This window comes from Aristolochia californica, unplaced genomic scaffold (assembly GCF_029961685.1).
Source record: "Aristolochia californica isolate CCGP_79_NKW_82.1479 unplaced genomic scaffold, dmAriCali1.0.hap1 SCAF_11, whole genome shotgun sequence".
NCBI classification, from domain to species: Eukaryota; Viridiplantae; Streptophyta; class Magnoliopsida; order Piperales; family Aristolochiaceae; genus Aristolochia; species Aristolochia californica.
In genome coordinates, this window is record NW_027181782.1 from 31,817,837 (window position 1) to 31,830,553 (window position 12,717).

General features: G+C 42.0%; 1 protein-coding gene across 1 annotated transcript in view; it reads right to left on the reverse strand.

Annotated features, from left to right (window-relative positions):
- The window catches only part of LOC137943958 (uncharacterized), an 81,860-nt gene that overhangs the window by 2,611 nt on the left and 66,532 nt on the right, over positions 1-12,717 (reverse strand). The window contains exons 25-26 of the mRNA XM_068789409.1: positions 9,191-10,058; positions 9,047-9,106 (exon numbers count right to left, since the gene is read on the reverse strand). Coding sequence (XP_068645510.1) covers positions 9,047-9,106; positions 9,191-10,058 — 928 coding nt within the window. The remainder of the gene's footprint in view (positions 1-9,046; positions 9,107-9,190; positions 10,059-12,717) is intronic.

Sequence of the window (12,717 nt, forward strand, 5' to 3'; positions counted from 1 at the left end):
ATGCACCATCTTAGCAACCAATCACCAGTTCCCTCTGAGATTAGATCCATTGAGGTAACTGAATTCCTTCCGAGTCATGAGTCAAGTTGTTTCTTGACCAACAATTTTATCTACCAAAACTTTAACTGTGGAAGATTAAAATTTGAATTTTTGGCTATTCTTTCCCTTCCATAAGGCCCAAAGGATATGGCTCACACAACTAGATATGAGTAGTTTTCCAAGTTTTGGGAGTATAGCACTAGTGATTGAGAGGATAGTGTATGGCAAACTTTGGGAGGTATAGTACTAAAGTTTGATTTTATTAAGGAAGCTAGCCCAAACTGAAAGGGCAAAGTGGCAATGGAGAAGGACATGGGTGGCTGTTTTAGGAGCATTTAGGGAAAAGGAGCAAGAGGAGTCCTAAACAAAAATGCCGCGCCTAATGAGGGAATTAGAGGTGAAAATTTTATTTCTACAAGCACACCAAATAAAAAATTTCGCACAAGGTGGGGCAAGTAAGTTCCAAGCAATGGCCGCAGGGTGGCTAGGTTGAGGGGAGTTGGGACTGCGAAGGAAGTCATAGGCCAAAGCGGTGGTAAAAGATCCTTTGGGGCAAGGGGTCCAGATAAGTGTATCCGGCAAGGATGCCCGAATTTTTACCTTGGAGAGGCTGGTAAGGAGATTTGATGCCAAGATGGCCTCACAGTCCGTAAGAGCTCTCCGAAGGTTCAAATTTCAGCCACCAGTTTGGGACCAGAGGTCAGAGATTGAAACATCAATGCTCCTGGCCAGGTTTGATATGAAACCATGGTTGCTTTCTAGACTACTGATTCCCAACCACCAATCGGACCAGAATTTTGTGAGACGATCGTTACCAATGTAGCATTTGACCGCCTTGCTTAAGTCAGGGAGTAGCATGACAATTTTTTTTCCAGACAGGGGACAAACGGTAAAGCCGTCCACCCTCGGTCCACCAACCAGTCAGTTTGTTGGCTTTAGCGCTGACAAAAGCTCTCCAGATCAGCTCTAGGAACAAGTTGAATTTCCAAATCCATTTCAAGAGATAGGCTGAGTTGGTTGTTGCGGTATCACGAATCCCAAGACCCCCAAGGTGTTTGGATTGACACACATCAGCCCATTTTACAAAGTCAAGATTCAAGACAATTCTAGGTTGGTTGGATTTTTTGAAAGAGTCAAGCAGTTCATGAACAGCCATTACCGAATCAAGAATATTTCGGCCTCTCATGAAGGCACTTTGGTATGGGTTTATTATTTGAAGGGTGGATTTGAGGCGGTTAGCAAGAACACAAATTATTATTGTGTATGAACTAGTGGTGAGGCTGATAGGTTTGAAATCATGAGGGAGGGCTGAGTTCAATTTTTTTGGGATTAAAACAATAAAGGAAGCTCTGATGGATTTATGGGTAATACCAACTTGATGAAAATTGTTAGCAAAAACATACACATCATCTCTGACAATTCCCTAGAATTCATAGTAGAACTCCCTATTGAATCCGTTCGTCCTAGGGGCCCGATCCTTAGGCAAGCCAAGGCCAACCAAGTCGATTTCCTCAAAAGAGAAGGGGCGCTTCAGATTTTCAGCATCCAAATTTGTGATGCGCCAGAATATGAGTTGATGAAGGATTGGCCGGTTGAACGACTCAGAGTGTAGATCTGTAAAAAACTTCACAAGAATGTGAGAAGTAGAGAGGCTATCCGTGGTCACCAGTTCTCCATTACAAAGAGAGGTGATACGATTAGCTCTCCGTGTTGCCGAGGCAACGACATGGAAAAACTTTGTATTTCCATCCCTGTCGGTCAGCCAATGGAATCTTGCCCGCTGTTTCCAGTGAATAGTTTCATTTTTAAGAAGATCAGCAAGGTCATGATTTAAATGATTTCGGAGAATTAATACAGGTGTAGAAAGAAACCTTTGTTCCTCGAGGAGATCAAGCTCAGAAATACGATGTCAAACTAAATCTTTCTGAAGGGCAGCAACGACACGACCATTGGTGGACCAAGTGCGAATTCTAGACTTCATGGCTTTTAGCTTGAGGGAGTAGGAACAACCCGGGTTGGGGTAGTAAGTTCTTGCCACTAGACGGCTAATTGAGATGCAAAAGTTCCATCGAGGAGCCCAGAGTTTTCAAAATGAAACGGGGATCGACCCCAAGTTGGGGGGGGGTTGACTTGGATCGGCCAATGGTCTGAGCTGAGTTTGTTAAGAACTTGACCCGACGTGTTGCCAAAAAGTTGTAGCCAGTCATTGTTTGCAAGGAATCTGTCGAGTCTAGAAAGAATTGGGGGGTGTTGGCCATTGGACCAAGTGTATTTTTTACTGGAGAGGAATTTCTGAGAGTTCAAGGTTGCCAATGAGATCCGAGAATGCATGCATTATGGAAGATATTTTTTTGGCGGGTGGGGATTTTTCGGAACAAAGATGGGTGACATTGAAGTCTCCGGCAAGGAGCCAAGGCAGGTCCCAAAGTTGGACAAGGAGGAGGATTTCATCCCAGAAGGGAGCACGATCACGGTGACGAGTTGGGCCATAAATGCCAACATAGGCCCAGAAAGTCCCCAAGGACCGGTCACGAAAACAAATACCAATAGAAAATGAGGCAAGGTTAGTATGGGTGGCTTCGACAGAGTTTGAGTTCCATATAACAAGAATGCCTCCGAAGTGCCCAATCGCGTCAACTGTGGCCCATTCCGGGTCAAAGTCGTACCAAAGATCACGAGTGATTACAGCTTAGTTTCTTGTAAAATTACAATGTTCGGTTTACATTCAAAAAGAGCTGCCTTGATCACCGCACACTTGAAACACCAGTCGATTCCCCTGACGTTCCAAGAAAAAACTATCATAGTGGGGGGGTGATATCCTCCTCCGAGTAGCAGAGGGCGCCATTGTAGTACTTGCAAAAGTCCCAGACTAACCTCTTCATCTCTTCAAACTCATGCACAGAGTATTTGTGCGCTTGAGTTTCAAGGTGCTTGATGAAATTATCGGCACACTCTCCGTGAGAGAGCAATGGGAGCCCGTCAAGATAATCGAGGAGGGAGGGGGGCAAGGTTTGTTTGAGGATTCTGCATCGGAGGTCTCCATCGGGGTATAGGATTTGGGCTTCATTATTTCCAGAGGTGTGGGGGAGAAGTGTTTATTTAAGCGGGCAATTGGTTGTTTGACGGGGTGGAGTAATTGTGCCACTCAATGAATTTTGGATTTGGGGAGGGGGCGTCTGGATTCTCGAGTTCTCCAGATCAGAGGGTCCCATCGATCCCCCATCTCTAGAATTGGTCCTTGGGAATTAGAGAGTCCACTGATTGCAGTGGAAAATCTACTATTTGAGGGGAAAGGTGGAAGGCTGGCGAATTGCCATGTGTCGACACTGTTGGGATTTTCTGGGGAATCAGGGTTTAGGTGGCTCGATGTGGCAGAAAGTGAGGCAAGGATATAGCAAGGGGTTAAGTCCAGAAGATCAGCAAAAAATCTCATCAAAGCACTCGAGGATTTTTGGTGGGGTCGGACGAGAGGGGGCAGTCGAGGCAATCTCTTGTCCTACAACTGATGGTGACAGATTTGAAAAGTCTAGAAGGCCTAGGTCGAAGGTGATGGGTGGGTTTTTTGAGGCAGCTACATAGCAGGATGGCGGCGACAGATGGAAGAGGTCTAGAGGGATTTGGTTGAGGGTGATTTGTGTATTTTTTGAGAAAAAGAGGTGCGTTTTTCGAGGGGTTGGATTTGTTGGGAGGGTCTAGAGGTGGAATGATGTTTTTTTCCAAAGGGGCGGGTGTAGTAATCGAAGGAGGGAGGGACGCAGTAATCGAAGGAGTGGAAAGGTTTTGATCCCTCGGGATCTAAGTGATTTCCGCGTGGCAAAGCAGGAGTGGTTTCTCTAATCGAGGGGGAGGGGGGGGAGCAGTCTAGGCGACTATCATGGTAGGTGAGGGGACTGTCAGAGTAGGTGAGGGGACTGTCAGAACAGGTGAGTGAGCTGTCAGAGCAGGTGAGGGGACAGGTGGGATGAGAGAGTTGAGACCGGTTTGAATTTTGAATTCGGGACTCCGACTTGGGATAGCTGTTCGGGTGGGCTCAGCTGGAAATGGTCATTCCTCAATTGACTCAGCACAAGTCCGAGCCAAGTTGGGCTGAGTAAGACTTGCCTCAAGGAACCTTACGAGTCGAGGGCCATGGAGGGGAGAACTTCCATGATTCCGATTTCCAGTATCACCCAAAAGGAAAGTCGTTGGAAATAATTTTTACATGAAGAGTATCACTTACTAGAGATTTTGGCCGGAGTTGGAATCTCTCCTAGTGGAGGTGCGCCAGTTGATCCTCTGCCCAAATAATCTCTACAAAGATGTCGACGAGGCAATCTAGGGTATGACGACACCGAAGTTCCACAGGGCTGCCCTGAACAACCACCCATTGTCCCGTAAGGGAATTCGTGAGGGCAAGTGCCCAGTACTCCATTCGCGATATTGGGGATCCCATTTCTTTTTGGATGTTCTAGAGTTGTTGACGATCTTCGGCCGTTTTGAAGGCTAAGAGCCACTGGCTATCCTAGATATGAGTGATTGCCCGGATTTGAAGCATTGGGGCTCTGCTGCTTATCCAAACCCCAAGTTGTTTGATTGAGTTGCAGGTGGCTCGGGTAGAGATTTTTCTTTTTTGAAACAGAGTGTAAATAGATTAAAAAGTGAAGAGTAAGTACAAACAAACCTAGGTCGGAGGGCCATCCTCCACAACAAGTGTTGGAGTGAAATGTCCGCCTTAGCTTGGGTGTCTACCAAGTGATTGGCAGAATGACGAATGTGCTTCCAATTATATTTCAAATGATAAATTATATTTCCGAGTGTGTATCTCAGTGACGCCACAAGAGTTTGATGGATTTTGCATACCGTGGAAAGCCGATTGGTTCCCTCGATTAGAGCTTGAGCTAGGAGGGTAAGAAAGATGTGGTTCTCATGATGTAAAATCATAGAGGGGGGGAGAAGGACGGTGTGGCTATTGCGCTTAGGGGGGAGGTGGTAGTATGGGCGTCTGGAGGCATATGGCTTTTTTCTAGAGAGTGGTGGAGGAGTTTGTGGCGGTATTTGGTGGATGAATGTTTTCTAGGATTTGCACGAGGGTCGGGCGGAATTTTTTCTAGCCGAATCCAGAGTTGGAACTTTGTGGTGGAAAAATCATACCCATCGTCATTGTTCCTTGTTGTTGCGTGATGGAGCACTGCAGAATCCTGCTGTGGTATTGAGTGTGGAGATGGAACGCCTGATCTCTAGTGAGGACTGATTGCCCGAAGCTCCGACCCGTCCTGTCAGCCAGGACCTTGTTGAAAATGGTGATGAAGGCTTTAGTGGGTCGGACTGGTAGAGAGACAAAGGATTTCTGTCCCGGAGTGGGAGAGAATGCGGATGGCTTCCCCAATTCTCTCTTGCGATCGCCGTAGTGAGACAGAAGATTTCACGTGTCTAAAATCGTAGACGGGAGAGTTTGTCGCCTCTTCTATCCTGATTCTTCCTCTCGAAGTGCGGCTGACAACAGTTTACCAACCCGAGTCGGTGTCTTCTTGGTTTGGTTGGTCTTTAGCTTCAATCGGGTCACCTTTCTGCTGCTGTTGCTGCTGCTTCGGATACTGTCTAATCTCCGTCGTTTGCTGAGGCATGTCCCACCCGAGGAAGTGGGGTAGAGGAGGCGATGACATCGGGAGATGAGAAATGTCGGGCCCAATGTGGGGACAGCGCCCTCATTCCTCTGAGATAGGGCGTCCATATCTTCTAATTACTGCTTATCTAACTATCATAACTTATTAGTTAATAGCATTTAAGATAAGAGAGAGAGAGAGAGATATTTCCTTGGTGCTCGTTTCAAATATCTTAAGTGCATCTTCTAGGTGAATATTACGTGGATGATCTATAAATTGATTGCAAATGAGATATTTGATCTAGTAACTATAGCATATATGAGTTTGCTCACTAATCTCCGATACATTGTTTTATCTTTCAATTTTGTACTTTGATCATCATGAAGATCATGTCCTACCTCCATAGGTGTATCAACTGGTTTAACTCCCAAAATACCATATTTTTGGAGCATGTCAAATACATATTTCCTCTAAGTCAAAGCAATTCCCTCTTTGCTTCTCACAACTTCTATTCCCAAAAAATATTTCAATTGTCCCAAACCTTTATTCTGAAAATGAGTCACCAAGTGTGATTTAACTTCTACAATGCCTGAACTATCATTCCCTGATAAAATGATATCATCTACATATACCGGAAAAACAATAATCCCAAATGATCTCTTCATAACAAACAAGGAATGATCACAATGGCTTCTAAAACATCCTATGAACATAACTACTTGGCTAACCTTTTCAAACCAAGCTCATGGACTCTGTTTTAAACCATAAATAATTTTTTTGAGTCTACATATTTTATGCATCTCCCCCTTAGCAACATACCTCGGAGGTAGCTCCATGTACACTTCTTCGTCAAGAAGACTGAGCAAGAAAGCATTCTTGATATCTAGCTGGGATAGACCAGCCTTGATTCACTACAATAGAAACTAGTATACATATAGAGGACAAGCAGGCAATTGGAGAAAAAGTCTCAAATACATCTATGTCATAAGTCTAGTGTATCCTTTAGCAACTAGGAGTGCCTTATATCTAAGTGGTGGCTTGAGGGGTGTGAGGACTGTGGGGGTGGTTTATAGGAGGGCCTAAACTGAAGGGCGAAGCGTGAGATGGCTTCCACCGGAACGCAAATGAAGGACATCTTCGATCTGACGGTAGAGGAGATGCGAATCACCTGTCCGGAGCTCTGGGCGATTTTCTCCATTGTAACTCTATTCTTTTCGTAACTGAAATGGAGAGGATGGTTCCTCCTCTTTCGCCGAGAGATCGTCTTTCAGCTAGCATCGAAACCTTCCGTCGGAGGTTCAGGAGTCTCGTCAGAGGGAAGCTTCGAGAAATCTAAGTGTCTGGAGTGACTTTTTCCTGGATCGGTGGTTGTGGATCTTCTGTGTCTTCTCGGCAAGACATCGTCATTCCGTCGATCGGAGTCGAAGAAGGTGGTTGCGTCCTTATAGGAAGTTCGGTGTCGTGGGTTCTGGTCACTGGCCGTGGGGATGGTAATTGGTGAAGGGTCCCGACTCGTTTCAAATAACAACGCACGTTAGCACATTCGAAATCACCCAGGCTCTCGACGCATGTTACGATTTTTTTTGAGCTAGTTTATTTTGAATGAAATTTGAAACATAAGAATATGACAACATTATCTAGTTAATAGACATAAGCTACAAAAGGGGGATTTTATCCAAGTTCCTTTTGGAAGCTTTACAACCAACCAGAATTCAAACTAACAAATCGGATAAATTAATCTGGTGGCCAGATAAAAATGGCTCCTTCTCAGTTTCCTCCGCTTACCTTGTTATTCGAGGATTACTCATGGTCCCAAGCATGCAGTGGAGTTCACATGGCATCTCAGCGCCCCCCCCCCCCCCCCCAAGTTCAGCTCTCAAGATAAGAGTCATTGAAACTATCTCAGGAAATTTAGCTACATGGCTCCATTCTCAAAAAGTCTTTTCCCCCTTCTCGAGATTTTCCATCAGAAATAATTGGAGATGTCTTGCCCAACTCCACACTTCTTCGAAGCCCCCAATTATTTTTTAGTGGACCCTACCGCTTTCTGGTGTCCTCAAGCTGAATTTTGACGGATCCTCTTTCGGCAACCCTGGCTAGCTGGTTTTGGCGGCGTGCTTCGTGCCTCTCTTGGGAACCAAATCGTCTCCTTCCCTGGTCCTCTTAGTATTGCGGATTCCACGACAGCCGAGCTTCAAAGCTTGCTTAATGGGCTCCGCGTTTTTTGTGATCATTGCTCCGGGCCCATCCTCATTGAGGGAGACTCTACGGTGGTGATTGGTTGGTGTGAGAATTCCTTTGCGCCTCTGTGGCGCCATTAAAACACCTTTTTTGAAATTATGGAAATTGTCAATTTATTTGATTGTTTTTGGTCTCTCATCCCGAGATCAGCAAATTCTATGGCTGATGTTTTAACCAAGCAAAGAGCCTCCTTGTAATCTCTTGTTGTTAAGAGTTAGCTCCTCTTTTTTGGTATCTTAATAAAATCACATTTCATAAAAAAAAAAAAAAACAGATATAAGCTACAATAAAAAAAATGATAAATAACCAAAATCCCCCTGAACTGGTATTTTACCAACATCCAATATATAGTAATATATGTGAAACAACTTCAGAAGGAGTCAATTAAGCTTAACATCAACCCTAAGGATGATGACACAAGCAATATGCAAGTCTAGAAGACCTGTGCAGACACACCATTGGGCAGGGGAACTCAAACAACCCTCAAGGGGCACAAAAACTTCATAAAGTTGTTCAATTGACATTACAAATCATCAACCCTAGAGTTATGGCACAAATAAAGTGAAAATGTCTAATTTTTACCTTCAATCAGGTGCAATTTTGTGAAATCCCTCTTTCTAGAGAGTTTGCAAGCTTGAGAAAGAGAAGAATCTCATTAAAATTCCACAGCAATTAGATCAATTGCTTTGATACCATGTGAAATATAAAAACAAGAAGAAATAGAAGAAGAAAAGAAAAGTTGGAAAGAGGTGTTAGAGAACAGCAGCTGATGGGCCTAAACTCGACCCTAATTCTCTACATAAACTCATTTAAATGATTACAAAACATATATGCCCCTCATAAATAAACCCTTATAACTCCGTAATTACACCATAGAATGACATAAAGATTTAACCAAATAATTCTAACATGAAGACAAGCTAGGGACATACAAGCACTGGAAATTATTTAAATACACTTTTTTACATATATTTCAATAGCTTTTGCACCTCTGAATTTAGCAAAAACCAATGCAGATAATTTCATTATGTTCAGTAGGATTGAAGAGATACACAAATAGAAATCCTTTTAGAATAAAAGAAAAAGGATAATAAACTAGTGTCACTAACTTCATATTAATTCATAATACTTGCAGGCATATTGGTTTTACAGCTGAGTAATTAACTATATGAAGGAAAGACAACCTTTTCCTTTGACTCGTCTTCATGGTCCTTGATCAACACACGATCAACATAAAGGATGACCTATAAAAGTTACCAAAAATGATAAGTGATAGAGAAACTAACCCTTGTGTAATCAGATAAATAATCCAAATAATAACTGCATACCTTATTCATTAAATGAGTATTTGAAGCATCTGTAGCCAAGACTTGCATACCAAGATCACAGCCAGATTTTGTGCAGAAGCAGCAGGGAAAAGTCCTGAAAACACAGCCATCTTCTTCACACCAAACTCCGGGCAGTGGACCGTTTCCAGTTCGTGCAGTGAAGGCATTATTTACAAATGAAATATCAGCAATTACAACAGATACATTCAAGGGTTCACTCACAAACAAGAGATTTTGCAAATGGGCACCCACTGAACCATTTTTGTAAACGGATACCAAATAATCTTTTGAAGATAAACCTAATGAACACATGATAAAAAAATTATTCTCAGGCAGCCCTAATGGATTGTTACAGGAGAAACAGCTTAGATGCAGTTTCTTGTCCATATCCAAATAAATCAAATCATTTGAAGCGTTTTTCGGCATATCTGGCCTTGGAACTCTGGATCGCATGTGACAAATCTCAGGATCCAATCCTATCTGAAAATTGACATCCTGGTTGGAACAGTTTGTTTCTGAGAAAGTGGATGGATCTGTTTGAGAGTGAATACACATCTGGAAACTGATAGGCAGTCTCCTTTTGCTACTGTGAGAATTGACACTTCTGGCGAAAGATGGTTCTAATTCTGAACTACAGACACTGAAATTTGCTTCCCTTTCAGGTGTAGCAAGAGAGCATGACCTTTCAGAGAGTCCACTTAAATTTGCATGAGAAAGTGAAGGACAGCACTGTTGGGCTGATAGCTCATTGCAGCCCTCAACTACAGTGGAAGTTGCTTCATTCATGGAGAGAAATCTGGAACTTTCTTTGACTATGCTTTCATCTGAACTGCTTTCAAAATATGCTGCCGAAGCTGTTTCCAAACTCCTGTAGGTACCATTGAAATATTTATACATATATTTTAAATAAGAATAAGGAAAAATTTTGAAAAAAAAACTCAGATAAGAGCATCCTTCATTTGGGGGATAACAACATTTCTCATTCTCAAAAATATTTTAAGATTTAATTACATATATACCCTGAGATATCACATTATTACCTACATCCTCCTGGAATTTAAAAAAATTACCTATCTGTTACCATAAAAGAAAAATATTCAGTGGGTCATGTTAATAGGACTGACCATATTTTATTAATAACAATTTTACCTTTTCATAAGGTAAAACAAATCCAAGATGCATTAAGGGCAGTCAAAATTATCTCAAAAACTATAGCCACTCCCACTAATATCCCTGTCAGTAAAATGAATGTTCAGCAAATACTTGTTTTTTCTACTAAAGGAACTTAATGCATATCGTACATGGGTATTTTAGTTTTTTTTTTTTAATTTGAAATGTTATGGCATTATAAAGGCCAAACGCCAAGCTGGAAAACCTAGAAATACACTTAGGGGAAGGGACAGTACAACCAGGGATAGAAGCAAGCATTTTTGGTGATATTACAATGGCATGTAGGAATTTTTTTAATCCTAAGTTTTTAGGTTATGATAAGTGTTTAAGCTTAGAAAGGAAACCTCCTCCTCCCCAACGACCCCCCCAGCATCCTGAAGGGGAGAAAGCCTTCCAAAATCATTCTTTCTTGCATTTATCTTTAAGTTTGTAATTCAGGGGCATATTTGTCACTTTGCTTAGGGGTAATTTAGCCATGACACCTCTCTCTAATAAGCTTAGTGTATTCATTACCATACTTTTTTTTGTTCTTTTAAAACAGTGGTATACTTGTTGAATAGAGAGAGGGGCTATCAAACTGGAACTGTCTTGCTGCTTTCTTCCTCTCAGCAACTCTCTCTCCTATTCTCTTCCATGGTTCTTTCTTCTTTCCTACTCTCTCAAAACCTTAATTCTAACTTTATATGGGACCAAAGCAGGAGACGAACTACTAGTAAACCCTACATCAATTTTTTCCTCATCTTCTCTGTGCACAACCTGGTAGTGGAGTTTTGCCATTCATCCTGGTCTGAAAGGTTTCAACAAACTTTTTTCTTTTCATGAAACAACCTTATGGCCAATGACACAGATCCCTTTGTTGCAATTTGTTGATGACACTATTTAGTTCGAAAAACTGCACTTGGGCCCCCTTTATTGAAAAACTTTGAGAGGCATCTTACCACCTGGAGGGGGAAGTTGCTTTCGAACGTTGGTCGGCTTACACGTCTCTATTCTTGCATTACTGGGCTCCTGAACTATTTTTTGTCCTCCATTCCTTGTCAGGCCTCTATTTGTCATCATATAGAACCATTGAGAGGTGTTTCTTCAGGCAGGGTGTTGGAAATGAGTTCAAATACCACTATGTGAGCTAGAAGGAGGTCTACAAACCAAAGCATCTTGGGGGTCTTGGCATTCCGCTCACCAAAGACATGGGGCATGCTCTCTTGCTTAAATGGATTTGGGAGCTCAACTTCACTCCAGCAAGCATTTAAAGGCCTATGGTTGCTGCAAAGCTCCAGTTGACGGATACCCGATGTATCACTAATGGGAGGCGCCATTCTATGTGTCCCCAACTTGGAGGTCTATTTTCCTTGTTCCAGCCTTTTGATCAGCGATTCGCTATTTTGTTGGAGATGGGTCAAGCTTAAAGTTTTGGACTAACTGGTGGAGCAAGACAAGGCCACTTCAAGATTCCAACCAGCCCCTATTGCAGCTCACAACGCTTCAAGACATTTTTGTTGCAGAAGCTTGGGGCATCAACTCTTGGAATCTCCACTTCCGGCGTAAGCTAAATGATGATGAGGCCCTTGCTACTTGTTTAATTGGTGAAAAACTTTAATTGGTGAAAATGATGATGAGGCCCTTGCTACTTGTTTAATTGGTGAAAAACTTTAATTGGTGAAAATGATGATGAGGCCCTTGCTGAGATAGCCGTTTCACATGTTTTGCACCAAATGGCTTTTCGTATTGGATCAGCCCTCTTAGGTTGGATTAACAAACCCTAGGACAAATCTATAGCAATTCGTATTAGGTTAGATTCCAATTGAAGTGAAAACTTCTGGATTTCTGCTTCCCTGCAAATGTAAACTATAAACTTGGTCTTTAGGGTGTGTTTTTATTCTACGTCAAAATCAATCCAAGAAGATTGGGTTGATTGACCCAATTCAACCAACCAGTCCAGTCCAGGTTTTATAAAATTGGAATAAAGGTATGTGCTAATTCCACTCAATCATATAGTTCCAATGACATTTTTTGTGTTTTTTTTAAATTCTATGATCATAAGATAGAAATCTATTGTGCAATATGATTTTAGAAACAGCTCCTTTAAATTGTTTTGTTTTCTTTCTCCTTTCAATAAATTTTCATTTCACTCAAAAAATATGATTTTAGAAACTGAAATTTTTCTTACCAATAAAACTGTACAACTTAAAAAAAATATGAGCTATCACTGAAATTACGTTTACAGTGCCTCACATTTTTTGGTTTTCCATGTTGTATATAGAAGACAAAATTCAGCTTTAACTTCTTTGAATAATCACTCAACCTCAAATTGTAAATGGAAATGTATGAAGTTCAAACTTTGGTAGATATATGTGTTT